The 16,093-nt window shown below is 36.8% G+C and overlaps 1 protein-coding gene across 1 annotated transcript in view; it reads left to right on the top strand.

Annotated features, from left to right (window-relative positions):
* Nucleotides 1-15,822, top strand: part of Slc16a10 (solute carrier family 16 member 10) — a 125,137-nt gene extending 109,315 nt beyond the window's left edge. Inside the window, exons 5-6 of the mRNA XM_047559813.1 lie at nucleotides 10,842-11,070; nucleotides 12,729-15,822. Coding sequence (XP_047415769.1) covers nucleotides 10,842-11,070; nucleotides 12,729-12,961 — 462 coding nt within the window. The 3' untranslated portion in view covers nucleotides 12,962-15,822. The remainder of the gene's footprint in view (nucleotides 1-10,841; nucleotides 11,071-12,728) is intronic.
* Nucleotides 15,823-16,093: the final 271 nt, after the last annotated feature.

Raw genomic sequence — 16,093 nt, 5'->3', positions numbered from 1 at the left:
ATAACTCTATGGTAGAGGACTTCTGGGCTTGTTTTGGAGCACTTCCATTGTGTCATATTTCTGTGTGACACGGACATACCAAATGTGGATGTCATGTCCATGTGTGTAAAGCAGACAACCCCAAACATATGTGTGTGTTGCTAGGAATAGTTTGGGAGGGGTGCAAACCAATTGTCAAGGGGTTATTCCTGAGGAGGAGAGAGCATGGGTTGAGGCTAGAAGGGGCGAGGGAAGTCTTTCATATATTATGGTGTACATTTTTCTAAGGTTTGAATTGTTTAAACAATGTATTCATGAGTTACATTTGTAATTTAGAAAGAATTATGGATTTCATATCCATCTTCCTGGTCAATTTCTTCTTCTACTTCAGATACAGTGGAGTGGTCAGTGTTGTCCAATTTTGTTTTTTATTCTACTTTAGCATTTTACATTTTTCTAAAGACAACCTTAGAATGAGTGTATAGACTTTACCAAATGTAAGCTAATTCTAAAATAGTATCTAAACACTTAACTATTCCCCAGTCTGAGTACCAGTCAGAGACTCCATAATCTTATCTAGGCTGTGGCACCAGTGTGAAGGGTCAAGTGCAAAAGTAGTAGTCATGGAGCACAAGTGAGCAGACTCCCTGCAAAGCACTTGGAAAGTACGGTGGCCTCCATGTGCTTCAAAAGCAGCCAGCCAGCCCTGGCTATGTGGCTGGAACAGTTCCCTTTAGTTTGTGAGGGACCCCCGGGACTTTTGCCAGCTGCTTTCTGGCCTGGGTGCCTAGCTAGAGGATCTGAAAGTCTGGAAACTTTATATTGAATAAACCTATTAGAAACAACACTTGAATCTTAACTGTGGCCAATTATGTGCCTGCACAAATGCCTTCTGCTTATTCAGGTGTAGCTCATTTTTCCTCTTGGGTTATACTTTGATTCCTGAGCCAAACTTAAACTGACATGTCTCCAAGAATGGCTATCTTTGTGATAGAAATGGGGAAGGTGAGCTGGGGATGTAGCTCAGTGGTAGAGCACTTGCCTAGTATGTACAAGGCCCTGGTTTATACCAAAAATAAATAAATAAATAAATTAAAAAAGACATAAAAAAAAAAAGAGAGAAAGAAAGAAAAAAGAACTGGGAAGGTACTTGCAAAAAACCCTTCCTGTCGTAGGTACATAAATTAACTTAAATTGCGCTTATTCTTTTAGGGCCTATGATATGACAAAAAGTGCTTCTTGGACGCTTTTAAGAAAACAAAGCAATATACACATCTATAAAATGTGTAAACATTTTTTTTTCTTTTTTTATTATTGTAAACAAATGGGATACATGTTGTTTCTCTATTTGTACATGGAGTCAAGGCATATCATTTGTATAATCATAAATTTACATAGGGCAATGTTGTTTGATTCATTCTGTTATTTTTTTCCCTTCCCCCCACCCCTCCCACTCCTCTTTTCCCTCTATACAGTCCTTCCTTACTCCATTCTTACCACTCTCCTTATCCCTAACCCTAAACCTAACCCAAATCCTAACACTAACCCCTCCCACCCCTCATCCACTTATCAGCGAGATCATTCGTCTTTAGTTTTTTGAGATTGGCTTATCTCACTTAGCCAATATCACTTGATATTCTCCAATTTCATCCATTTGCCTGCAAATGCCATAATTTTATCATTCTTCATGGCGGAGTAATATTCCATTGTATATAAATGCCACAGTTTCTTTATCCATTCATCAACTGAAGGGCATCTAGGTCGGTTCCACAATCTGGCTATGGTGAATTGAGCAGCAATGAACATTGATGTGGCTGTATCTCTGTAGTATGCTGATTTTAAGTCCTTTGGGTATAGGCCAAGGAGTGGGATAGCTGGGTCAAATGGTGGTTCCATTCCAAGCTTTCTGAGGAATCTCCATACTGCTTTCCAGAGTGACTGCACTAATTTGCAACCCCACCAGCAATGTATGAGTGTACCTTTTTCCCCACATCCTTGCCAACACCTATTGTTGCTTGTGTTCTTGATAATCGCCATTCTAATTGGGGTGAGATGGAATCTTAGGGTAGTTTTGATTTGCATTTCTCTTATTATTAGAGATGTTGAACATTTTTTCATATGTCTGTTGATTGCTTGTATATCTTCTTCTATGAAGTGTCTGTTCATTTCCTTAGCCCTTTTGTTGATTGGATTATTTGTATTCCTGGTGTAGAGTTTTTTGAGTTCTTTATATATTCTGGAAATTAGCACTCTATCTGAAGTATGGGTGGCAAAGATATTCTCCCACTCTGTAGGATTGCTCTTCACATTACTGATAGTTTCCTTTGCTGAGAGAAAGCTTTTTAGTTTGAATCTATCCCAGTTATTGATTCTTGCTTTTATTTCTTGTGCTATGGGAGTCCTGTTAAGGAACTCTGATCCTAAGCCAACAAGTTGAAGGTTTGGACCTACTTTTTCTTCTATAAGATGCAGTCTCTGGTCTCATTTCAAGGTCCTTGATCCATTTTGAGTTGAGTTTTGTGTAGGGTGAGAGATAGGGGTTTAATTTCATTCTGTTGCATATGGTTTTCCAGTTTTCCCAGCACTATTTGTTGAACAGGCTATCTTTTCTCCATTGCATATTTTTGGCCCCTTTGTCTAGTATGAGAAAATTGTATTTATTTGGGTTTATGTCCATGTCCTCTATTCTGTACCATTGATCTACCTGTCTATTTTGGTACCAATACCCTGCCGTTTTTGTTACTATTGCTTTGTAATAGAGTTGAAGATCTGGTATTGCGATACCCCCTGCTTCGTTCTTTCTACTGAGGATTGCTTTAGCTATTCTGGGTTTCTTATTCATCCAGATGAATTTCATGATTGCTTGCTCTATTTCTGTAAGGTACATCATTGGGATTTTAATTGGAATTGCATTGAATCTGTATAGCACTTTAGGTAGTGTGGCCATTTTGACAATATTAATTCTGCCTATCCAAGAACACGGGAGATCTTTCCATCTTCTAAGGTTTTCTTTAATTTCTTTCTTTAATGTTCTGTAGTTCTCATTGTAGAGGTCTTTCACCTCTTTTGTGAGATTTTTTTTTTTTTTTTTTTTTTTTTTGTGGTACTGGGGATTTGAACCCAAGGCCTTGTGCTTATAAGGCAAGCACTCTACCAACTGAGCTCTATCCCCAGCACTCTTTTGTGAGATTGATTCCCAAGTATTTTATTTTTTTCGATGCTACTGTGAATGGGGTAGTTTTCCTAATTTCTCTTTCTGAAGATTCATCACTTATGTATAAAAATGCATTGGATTTATGAGCATTGATCTTGTAACCTGCTACTTTACTGAATTCACTTATGAGTTCTAAAAGTTTTCTGGTGGAATTTCCAGGTTCCTCTAAATATATAATCATGTTATCAGCGAACAGGGATAGTTTGAGTTCTTCTTTTCCTATTTGTAACCCTTTAATTTCTTTGGTTTGTCTAATTGCTCTGGCTAGAGTCTCAAGGACAATGTTGAATAGAAGTGGTGAAAGAGGGCATCCCTGCCTTGTTCCAGATTTTAGGGGAATGCTTTCAGTTTTTCACCATTTCGAATGATATTGGCCATGGGCTTAGCGTAGATGGCCTTTACAATGTTAAGGAATGTTCCCACTACCCCAGTTTTTTCTAGTGTTTTGAGCATGAAGGGATGCTGTATTTTATCAAATGGTTTTTCAGCAACTATCGAAATAATCACATGATTCTTGACTTTAAGTCTGTTGATATGGTGAATGACATTTATTGATTTCCTGATATTGAACCAACCTTGCATCCCTGGGATAAAACCCACTTGATGGTGGTGCACTATCTTTTTAATATATATTTGTATGCGATTTGCTAATATTTTGTTGAGAATTTTTGTGTCGGTGTTCATTAAGGATATTGGTCTGAAATTTTCTTTCCTCGATGTGTCTCTGTCTGGTTTAGGTATCAGGGTGATATTGGCTTCATAGAATGAGTTTGGGAGGGTTCCCTCCCCTTCTATTTCATGGAATACTTTGAGGAGTATTGGAATGAGCTCTTCTTTAAAGGTTTTGTATAACTCGACTGAGAACCCATCTGGTCCCGGACTTTTCTTTGTTGGTAGGCTTTTGATGACCTCTTCTATTTCATTGCTTGAAATTGATTTATTTAAGTTGTGTATGTCCTCCTCGTTAAGTTTAGGTAATTCATATGTCTCTAGAAACTTGTTGATGTCTTCGAGGTTTTCTGTTTTGTTGGAGTATAGATTTTTCAAAATAGCTTCTAATTATGTTTTGTATTTCACTCGTGTCTGTTGTGATATTTCCTTGTTCATTCCGAATTTTAGTAATTTGAGTTTTCTCCCTCTTTCTCTTTGTTAGTGTGGCTAAGGGTTTATCAATTTTGTTTATTTTTTCAAAGAACCAACTATTTATTTTGTTAATTTTTCTGATTGTTTCTTTTGTTTCAATTTTGTTGATTTCGGCTCTGATTTTAACTATTTCCTGTTTTCTACTACTTTTGGTGTTGGTCTGCTCTTCTTTTTCTAGGGCTTTGAGCTGTAGTGTTAAGTCGTTTATTTGTTGATTTCTACTTCTTTTGTTGAATGCGCCCCATGAAATAAATCTTCCTCTAAGTACTGCTTTCATAGTGTCCCAGAGAGTTTGATATGATGTGTCTTTGTTCTCGTTTACTTCTAAGAATTTTTTATTTCCCTCCTGATGTCTTCTGTTATCCATTCATCGTATAATAGTGTATTATTTAATCTCCAGGTATTGGAGAAGTTTTTGTTTTTTATTCTGTCATTTATTTCTAATTTCAATCCATTATGATCTGATAGAGTACAAGGTAGTATCTCTATCTTCTTGTATTTGCTAACAGTAGCTTTGTGGCATAAAATATGGTCTATTTTAGAGAAGGATCCATGTGCTGTTGAGAAGAAAGTGTATTCATTCTTTGTTGGATGGTATATTCTATAAATGTCGGTTAAGTCTAAATTGTTGATTGTGTTATTGATCTATGGTTTCTTTATTCAATTTTTGTTTGGAAGATCTATCCAGTGGTGAGAGAGGTGTGTTAAAATCGCCTAATATTATTGTATTGTGGTCTATTTGATTTCTGGAATTCAGAAGGATTTGTTTGATGTACATGGATGAGCCAATGTTTGGGGCATAGATATTTATGATTGTTAGGTCTTGCTGATTTATGCTTCCCTTAAGCAGTATGAAATGTCCTTCTTTATCCCTTCTGACTAGATTTGGCTTGAAGTCCACATTATCTGAAATGAGGATGGATACTCCAGCTTTTTTGCCGTGTCCATGTGCATGGTATATTTTTTCCCATCCTTTCACCTTTAGTCAGTCTATGGGTGTCTCTTTCTATGAGATGAGTCTCTTGCAGGCAGCATATTGTTGGATTTTTCTTTTTAATCCAATCTGCCAGTCTATATCTTTTGATTGATGAATTCAGGCCATTAACATTCAGGGTTATTGTTGTGATATGATTTGTATTCCCAGTCATTTGACTCATTTTTGTTTTTTGACATGATTTGGTTTCTCCTTTATTTGGCTATTCCTTTAGGCTAGTTCCTCCCGTTGCTGATTTGCATCGTTGTTTTTCATCTCTTCCTCATGGAATATTTTGCTGAGAATGTTCTGTAATGTCAGCTTTCTTTTTGTAAATTCCTTTAGCTTTTGTTTATCATGGAAGGATTTATTTCATCATCAAATCTGAAAGTAAGTTTTGCTGGGTATAAGATTCTTGGTTGGCATCCGTTTTCTTTCAGAGCTTGAAAAATGTTGTTCCAGGCCCTTCTAGCTTTTAGGGTCTGGATTGAAAAATCTGCTGATATTCTTATTGGTTTCCCCCTGAATGTAATTTGATTCTTTTCTCTCACGGCCTTTAAAATTCTGTCTTTATTTTGTATTTTAGGTATTTCTATAATAATGTTCCTTGGTGTGTGTCTGTTGTAATTTTGTATATTTGGAATTCTATAAGCCTCTTGTATTTGGTTTTCCATTTCATTCTTCAGATTTGGGAAATTTTCTGATATTATTTCATTGAATAGATTGTTCATTCTTTTGGTTTGTTTCTCTAAGCCTTCCTCAATCCCAATAATTCTTAAATTTGGCCTTTTCATGATATCCCATAATTCTTGTAGATTCTGTTCATGATTTCTTACCATCTTCACTGTTTGGTCAACTTTGTTTGCAAGATTAAATATTTTGTCTTCTATGTCTGAGGTTCTGTCTTCCAGGTGTTTTATCCTATTGGCTATGCTTTCTATGGAGTTTTTAACTTGGTTTATTGTTTCCTTCATTTCAAGGATTTCTGTTTGTTTTTTTTTCAGTATCTCTAACTCTTTATTGAAATGATCTCTTGCTTCCCATATTTGCTCTTTTAACTGTTGATTGGTGTGATCATTTAATGCCTGCATTTGCTCTTTCATCTCTTCCCTCAATTCCTGCATTTGCTCTTTCATCTCCTCGTTTGCTTCCCTGATTGTTTTAATTATGTACATTCTGAACTCCCTTTGTGACATTTCTTCTGCTGTGCTGTCACTGGGTTTCTTTGATATAGTATCTAGGTTTGTTTGGGACATTTTCTTCCCTTGTTTTCTCATATTGGTCAGCTGTCAGTGGGACTCTGAGATATTGCAGATTTCCTCTATTGGCTTATAGTGTCCCTGTAGATTTCCAGTGTATCACCTCCCAGCCTTCAGTAGTCTGAAGTCTGGAGGAACTTGATAATGCAGTGCTTCCGAAGAAAGCTGCCCCTAGCCCGCTATTGGTTCCAGGGCTTGGAGGTGGCTCTGTGCGGAAAGGCTCTCACTGGGGGGCCTGCACCGTGTAACTGGCCGTGTGGGAGGAGCCCACCTCCGGAGTGTGCAGGGCTACCTGGGGAAGACTCTAGCTGCCCTGCCCTACTCTGATAATCCGCTCCTATCCGGGCCTGCCGCCCAGGCCAAGCTTCCCCCGGTGGGGGACACTCACCCTGTGGCTCTATTTTAGTCCAAGTCTCTCAATGCCTCCCCTTCTTGAATCCTGGGTTTTGGAGCGACTGGAGATGCAGTTACCCTCTAGTCCGCCTTCTTGGATCGCCCCATGGAAAAAGCCTGCGGCCGGAGGGGGCAGGGCCACATGGAGAAGTCTGGCTGCCCTCCCCTGATCCCAGAGGCTGCCTGCGGGTCGGATCTCTCCGTTGGCTCGGGGACTTGTGGCTGACTCTGTTTAGAAAGGGTCTCATTGGGCGGTCTGGTCCGAGAAGCTAGCCTTGAAAGGCGCCTCCTGCCGGATCGGGCTGGGCTGCTTGGGGAAGTCCCTGGCTGCCCTGTCCTGATCCCTGAAGCTGCTTGCGGGTCGGAGCTCGCAGCACTGGCTCCGGGACTTAGAGCTGGTTCTGTGCAGAAAGCCTTTACTGGGGGGCCTGCTCTGAAAAGCTGGAGAAGCTGGTCGTGTGGGAGGAGCCCACTGCTGGAGTGAGCAGGGCTGCCTGGGGAAGACTCTAGCTGCCCTGCCCTGCTCTGATAAGCCACCTCTATCTGGGCCTGCCGCCCAGGCTGAGCTTCACCCAGTGGGGGAGACTCACCCGTCCCTCTATTTTAGTCCAAGTCTCTCAATGCCTCCCCTTCTTGAATCCTGGGTTCTGGAGTGACTGGAGATGCAGTCACCCTCTAGTCCGCCATCTTGGATCGCCCCGTGGAAAGAGCCTCAAAATGTCTAAACATTTTATAAACTCATTTCTATTAAAAAAAATTTTTTTTTAGTTGTCAATGGACCTTTATTTTATTTATTTATATTTAGTGCTGAGGATTGAACCCAGGGCCTCACACATGCCAGGCAAGCGCAGTACCACTAAGCCATAACCCTAGCCCATAAATTCAATTCTTAAGGAAAACCCCAGAATTTACTTTTAAATAACAAATTAATAAATCATTGTCAAATAATTAAAAATGAAAGAATATGAGTTAATGTAGTTTAAATTGAGAAAAGAACAAAGAAGTTGCAGCCAGATAAAGAATTAAATAATATGCTAAAAATCTTAAGTGAATGACTTTTTACATAATTGACCAGAGAACAAGATTTCAAAGGCACCCAAAATGAAAAGAGAAATCAGGAAAACTACTAAAGGTAACGTGCCTAGATCTCATGTTACATAAATTGTTCCATGAAAACATTTGTTATTAAGTAAAATTGAGTTTGTGCCAAGTCCTGTACTAGACTTTTATGACCAAGTATAAGATTCCACAAGGTGGTTTTCTTATCTTGAAAGAAATTTGTACTGAACAAGTAGGAAAATAATTTGAAGCACATTAAAATTAAAATTAATATATATACATATACATATATATATTTCTGAAAGTTAATATATATAGTGGTATGGCTAAAAATGTTTGGTCTGTGGTTTTAGAAGTTAGATCCATTGCATCTGGCCCTATGGTCTGTTGAAGTTTTATGCTAGATTCCTTGGAGTTTGTTTGATTATATGTGGGTGTTTCTAAGGTTTTCCATATTTATTGCCTTTCATGTTTGTAGATAGAATGAAAATATTTATAATTAAGAACATTATGGTTTGTCTGGTTAGTTTTGCAATAGAAATAACTCCATAAGTCTTTATTATTTGTTGATTTCAAACCAGCTTCTCTATTTTATATTTAGACCTTTTTTGATCTTAATAGATGGGAAATATTAGGAAGTCTTTTTCTTAGTGATGGTCACAGACAGCTAGAATCTGGTGTCCTCTAAGTCTAGTTCTTTCCAGCCTACCAGGCTACAAGTCCAGTAATTACTCACTGCAGAGAAATTATGCATGTGTTTTCATGGAAGTTGGGTTAGAGGAAAGAATATTTCATTAGAAAATAAAAATCAGAAGAATGGGAAGATTATTTTTCCTTTCAAAATGCAAATGTGAAGTGCCAAGCTTATTTTTCAAATAGCCCATTCAGATTCTTAAACCAATCATAATTTTAATGTAAAGCTATATTTATAGCAATGAAGAAAAATGTACTGAGCTATATGGCATAATGGTGTTACGAAGAGAACTAATCTTTTAGTTCTTTTAGTGTAACACATTTTCCAAGAGTGTGCTTTTATTGTAGTGTCCATGGATCACTTGTGTTAAAGTTTGTGAAAGCTGCTATTCTTTTTTGCTGGGAAGGTTCCGGGGATTGAACTCAGGGGCACTCTACCACTGAGCCACATCCCCAGCCCTATTTTGTTTTACTTAGAGACAGGGTCTCATTCGTTGCTTAGCACCTCACTTTTGCTGAGGCTGACTTTGAATTTGCCATCTTCCTACCTCGGCCTCCAGAGCTGCTGGGGTGATGGGTGTGCACCACTGCACCCAGCCGAAAGCTGCCATTCTTGTATCCTACCCTAAACTCACACTGTGACTTGAGTCCTCAGGTTTTGAGTGGTGGTGCTGACATGCACTACCAAGTTTGGTTTTCCAAGGATGTGTCAGTGGGTTTTAGGAAATACGGAAGAGGTGAAGTGGTGATCCAGAAGGCTGCTTTATCTAGTGGTCTCCATTATACCCAATTCCGCTGTCACTAGAGCATCTTCTGGGAATAGTCCTATCCACTCCCTGCTGCTGTCCATATGAACCACAGGTTCCAGACTAGCTCCATCTTTGGACATGTTACTTAACCTCTCTCAGCATCACTATCTTCATCTTTAGAATGCGGGGTAACTTTAGTACTCACCTCATAAAGCTGTTCTAAGGATCACCAGAGAAATAATCCATCTAAAGTATTCAAAGTAACGCCTAGAACTTAATAGACATGAAGTAAACGATATAGTTGCTATTCCATGCATATGCTTTTTAAAAACTTGATCCTTTTTAAAACATTTCTTCTAGCCAGGTATATTGGCACACACCTGTAATCCCAGCTAATCGTGAGACTGAGGCAGGAGGATTGCAAGTTCAAGGCCAGCCTGGGCAACTTAGTGAGACCCTGTCTCAAAATAAAATTTTTAGAAAATGGGCTGGAGTTGTTACTTAGTGCTAGAGTACTTTCCTAGCATTTGTGAGGTACTAAGTTCAATCCCCAGTATCTCTGAAACAAAACTAAAACAGTATTTCTTCTGCCGATAAGTAAATTGTCCAGTGTTAATTAGTTCTCTGCCTAGAAAAGTTATTGTCTATTCCCTTCCATTTTTGTACCTGCTATACTTTGAACTGTGGTAGCATCTAGAACAATTCATTTGTACTTACTTATTTAAATGTACATCTCTTTATAATGCAAGGGTAGAAACCAGCTCCTACTCATTATTTATTTATTTATTTATTTATTTTTTGCAGTGCTGGGGATTGAACCCAGGGCCTTGTGCTTGCAAGGCAAGCACTCTACCAACTGAGCTATATTCCCCAGCCCTCTTACTCATTATTGAAATGTCTACATATAGCACAGTGCCTACCAAATGACAGGCAAAATCAGGAGTTTGATTCTATTAACTAAAGCTATGATAAAGGTGTTTGTTGGTTCAAAATAAATATTCTGAACCTTATCTCTAGAATGCTTCAACATATCTTTAATCTTTTCAAGTAAAGTATGATAGTTGCAAAGGATAAAAAAATCGGGTGTTTGATGAATGAATTTGTGCTGACTGAGCACTGACCAGGCACAATGTGATCCTTAAACCTCATAATCGCTACTCCAAAGATGAATATCTTCCAGATTCTGACATCAAAGGGTTTGTAGTAAATATATAAATAGTTCTTTCTCTTTATCCCTAATGGATATATTAAGAAAATCTGAATGGAATTTGGGGAATCTGGTTATGTATTTAGGATCAAGGGGATGGGAGATAAGCAGTTATCACTTAGGAGAGTTGTTTTTTCCAAAAACAGAGTTGACATACGGTCATTTATCCTAGGTACTTTCCTTTTTCTTCATTGGTCTGATGTCCATGATGATTCCCCTGTGCAGTGTCTTTGGGGCCCTCATTGCTGTCTGTCTCATCATGGGTCTCTTCGATGGATGCTTCATTTCTATCATGGCCCCCATTGCCTTTGAGTTAGTTGGTGCACAGGATGTATCCCAAGCAATTGGATTTCTGCTCGGATTCATGTCTATACCAATGACTGTGGGCCCACCCATTGCAGGTAAATATAATGATTCTCCTGTGTTATATTCATTCAATAGCATTTTCTACTTTAGGTCATAAGCCTCACTTATGTAAACTATATTGTGATTTATTGATTATGGTTCTTTTATTTTGTGTGTGTGTGTGTGTGTGTGTGTGTGTGTGTGTGTGTGCGTGTGTGCCTTACCCATCATATTTTAGATAAGTCTAGTTGCAAAAAAACTGTGTTGAAAAAGTTTGCTGGGTAGTTGCTCTCATCCTTAATAGCATCTAAAACACTCAGTAAAATGTGTAAGAGTAAGCTTCTAGGCTTTAAATTCCCACAATTACTATATTTCATTTAGGGTATGCTTTGGAGTAATTGGGAACATGATATTTAAAAAGATGAAGATTCTGAAAGATTTCTAAATATACATGCTTTGTGTAAGGGACTGTTAAAAAAATAACATTTAGTGTAAACTCAACTCTTTATCAGCAGATAAGTAGAAAAACAAAATGCAGCATATCCATACAAGGGAATATCATTAAGCCACTTTTCACTCTTTTTATACCATATAAGCTTAGTTTTGGGGTTTCCGAATCCATAGCAGATCACAAGTAATGCTTTAGTAGGAATGGTGTTTACTACCAGAAATGACTGCTAACAAACCAAGAATAAGGGAGCTAACAGGAATCTTCCCAAGTGAACAGAATAACCACACACAGCAACTGGTAGCAGAAAGCACCTAACTAACCAGAGTTTCTGAGGGCATAATAGTCTTACAGCAAAATCTGATTCAGAGGATAGGGAGGTTATATATTTAGAGATACTATGTATTTTATATTTATATCCAGAATGAATATACACATTCATTTCTCTGTAGTAATACCTAACTGGACAAATCCTCAGCTATTTATTTAACAAAGTCAGAGAGATTCTGTGTAATATATTCCCTGGACATTTCATATAAATGTGGTTATACAATAAAAGTTTTAAAAAAACTAAGAAAACTTTTAAAACCCCAAGTCCTGGGTTTTGTTAGGGAAATTAGAAGTAAGGAGTACTGTAAATAAGAGTGTTTAGAAGCAGAGTCCAAGGATCTATTAGAGTGCCAAATATACATTCTTATATTTTCTTCCCAAGTACTGACAAACCTTAGTGTCTTCCAATTCATGTTTAACTCTCTAATTTTTTAATCTTGACTTTTAGATTTACAATTTTTCATGCTTTTGGATTGTAATTTAAAATAGTTTCATCTTATTTATTAAAGGGGAAAAAAATAACAAACCCAAGGTTAGTTTGAAATGTAGACATTTGAGAAAAATTTCAGCTGGATGCTCTGTCCACCTTTGGCTAAGTCCAGAGTTTACATGTGTTTGAATACTTCCAATGGTCTCTGAGGGGCTTTGAGAAAGCTGAAGCTTAGTTGCAAATATTTCTCCCAAGTAATATCTTGATATAAAAATTCAGAGGCCTGCACTCAGTGATAAGGGTTAAGATATGAGATCGTTTCCTTCATATCAGAAATGGTTTATATCTCAGATCTGTTTCCTAAAAATGTCCCATATCTGAGATGTTTGAGTCAGTCCTGCTGAGGTGAAGTTATGAGGCTGGGCCTAGGCCATGATTTTGACTGATCTGAGGACTACTAAGAGCCACACTTGTTCTCTCTTGATGACAGCTTTTTCCCTTCACAGGGTTACTTCGTGACAAGCTGGGCTCCTATGATGTGGCATTCTATCTTGCGGGAATTCCTCCTCTTATTGGAGGTTCTGTGCTTTGTTTTATCCCATGGATCCACAGTAAGAAGCAAAGAGAGATCAGTAAAACTACTGGAGGAGAAAAGATGGAGAAAATGTTGGATAACCAGAACTCTCTGCTGTCAAGCTCATCTGGAATCTTCAAAAAAGAATCTGACTCTATTATTTAATGTCCTATATACCTCCACCAGACTGGACTTGCTTTTGAATTTTAAGCAAGTTTTCTTTTTATATGAATTGCAAATTTCTTATTTTTTTAATCATATCTTCAGAATAGCACAATAATTGGGAAGTAGAACTCTTATTAACTACAAGAACCATTTTCTGCCACTAAATAGCTGTCTGATATTTCCAGGAGTCTGAGGAAAGACTCAGTTTCAGGAAAACATGCATGAAAGTTAAATATTGTGAACATTTGAAGTTATCTCAGTAAAAAGCAACTTTGGAAACTGTGAATGCTATTAGCTTGTACAAATATTTAAAAATACCTCAAGCTATACTGAAAGGGTTGTGGTTTTTTTAGGTCTGGAAATATTTTGTTTGTTGTCTCATGGTGTCTTCAGTTCTGGTACTCTTAATTTCTTCAACTCCTTGGAAACTTTTGCAAAATTTAAGCCTGGATTCTAGATAATACCAGATCTACCTAAACCTCAAGTCTATGTTAAAGTTGCTTGCCTGTGAGGTAGCTATGCAATTAGAATAGACTACTTGTTCCTGCATCAAGGGACCTTCTGGAAGCAGATGCTAACATTGTATTCATTATCAATATGTGAGATGAAAAGGATCTGCTTCAGAAGGGCAGAGCAGTTCAGGAGTAAGGCATTTCTTCTCATTACCTTTGTTCCCTTTGGGTTTGCAGTGTGTTTTACTCAAGTAGCCAGAAACATCCCAGATTTCTGATTTGTTTCAACAATAAAGTAAAATAGAATATAAGAAAGATATTCTGGTGCTTTTAACTTAGACTTATGGATTTTTCTGACTTCTGGATTTTTTAGCACTAGTATTTAAATCAAGTTTTACTGAACAAGTTATCAAGTTGGAGTTACAGGCACAGATGGGAGGAACAAAATCCTTTGTATTCCTGAAGAAAATCTCTTTCTGACAGAAACAATTATTTAAATTGGTTTAATGAAATTAACCTATTTTGTCCCACTGTCCCAAATGTGGAACATCTATAAAAATTAAATGTATATAACATATAGTATAATTATATAATATATAAGATCCATTAACTCATTAAGTCCCAAGTTTTCAATTATGTGACTATTTCAACAACATTGACACAGGTGTATTAAAATAGGTTGGAAATAATAACCTATTTAAATTATATGTTAAATTAATTATATATTATTATATTAGTTATACATAATATATTAATATATATAAGCTCTAGGTTATGATTTTCAACCCATTTTAATGTACCTGTGTCAATTTCATTGAACTATTTGCAGAATTGAAAACTTAAGAGGTCAATGGGCCTCAAAAAGTTAAAGTACTAATAACCGAGAATGCCTACATTTCCAAAATTTTCTAGCAAAAATTTGCATTCATGTATACAGTCATACATCACTTAATGACCTGGGACATATGTTAAGAAATTCATCATTAACTGGTTGTGGTGGCACATTCCTGTAATCCCAGCAATTTGTGAGATTGAGGGAAAAGGATCATAAGTTTGAAGCCAGACTCAGCAACTTAGTGAGACCCTGTCTCAAGAAATGCATCTTTAGACAGTTTCATTGGGCAAACATAGAATGAACTTACACCAAGATGGTTACAATTTTACTAGGCAATATAATCTTATGGGACCATCATCATTTATATAGCCTGCATTAACTGAAAGGTTGTCACATGATGCTATGTTTATCCTAGTGTGATCTCCATTAATATTTGTTATTTTTTTCTATTTATATACAGACTTTCATAAGAAAGCTATTAGTTTTGAATACCTAAAATTAAAAACCAAGCCATATTCTGACACATTATTCACTTATAAAAACTGGAACACTTTCTTATGTTTGAAATTTATACTTCAGTACTTTAGACTTTTAAAAGTCAATGATATGCAAAGTATATTTAAATCCTAAGTGTAGATGAATATTAGATCTTTATTCATCTGTTTGTAAATGATCTGTAAGGTATGAAAATTTTATTAGCTCACTATTTTTCTCTTTTTCTTCTATTATCTTTAAAAGGCAAAGTCCTACTTTGCTCTAGTTAAGAGTGAACTACCTGGAGAGCATATGGGTTTGTAGTAGTTGGTTTGGGAGGAATAGGTGTGGGGCGCTGAAGGGATGTGAGGCTGTTAATTGAACAGCTGGAAAATCCAATGATTTTTCAGTATCAACTTTCTCACTTACCACTTTAAAATTTCATAGTATAAATGCTAAATGTGGAATTTATTTTTAATAGGATCTTAAATAATTTTGATTATGAAGATATTCAGCAATTTACTATCCCTGACAAATAGTTGCAACTTACTACTACATTTTATCCCTGGTACTAGGGATGGAACCTAAGGTACTCTACCACTGAGCTACATCCCCAACCCTTTATGTTTCATTTTGAAACAAGGTCTTGCTAAGTTACTGAGTCTGTGCTTGAACTTGTGATTCTCCTGCTTAAGCCACTTGAGTAGCTGGTATTATAGGTATGTGCCACCATGCCCAGCTGCAACTTACTCCTTCTAATAGTTTTATATTTCATTTTCAGGGGTCTTTGATAATTTGTTTGCAAAAGATTCTATGGCAGGAATTTTAAAAAACTACATTTTGATTACACTGCCTTTTCATGTTCATATTTCATGATAATATAGTCTATTAAATCCTTAATTTATTCACCCCCAGTTATCCAGAACATTACTTCCACACTATTATTACATTTTTGAAAAGTTCAATAAAGACACAATTAAAACTAATCATCAGGGCTGGGGTTGTGGCTCAGTGGTGTAGTGCTTGCCTCTCATGAGTGGGGTACTTGGTTCCACCCTCAGCACCACATAAAAATAAATAAATAAAATAAAGTCATTGGTTCCATCTACAACTTAAAGAATAAAAAAAATTTTAAATCATTAAAACTGTCATTATAAAAATATTAATTTCTTTTTTCTTTTTTTTTTTAATTTTAGCAGAGATTCCCAAAGGAACACCCCCCCACACACACAAATTTTACAGAAAGACTTAATTCTAAAATGAAAAAGACCTGTAAAGATCTCCAAATTGTTTTTCCTTTCAAAACAATTCAATTTCAAATGTGCTAATTTTTGAAAGGGAAAAAGATAATTTGAAACCTGAAGATTTTAA

The sequence above is a fragment of the Sciurus carolinensis genome, chromosome 7 (assembly GCF_902686445.1).
Source record: "Sciurus carolinensis chromosome 7, mSciCar1.2, whole genome shotgun sequence".
NCBI classification, from domain to species: Eukaryota; Metazoa; Chordata; class Mammalia; order Rodentia; family Sciuridae; genus Sciurus; species Sciurus carolinensis.
The sequence above is the reverse complement of the archived record's forward strand: the minus strand, read 5'-3'. Positions and strand labels throughout refer to the sequence as shown.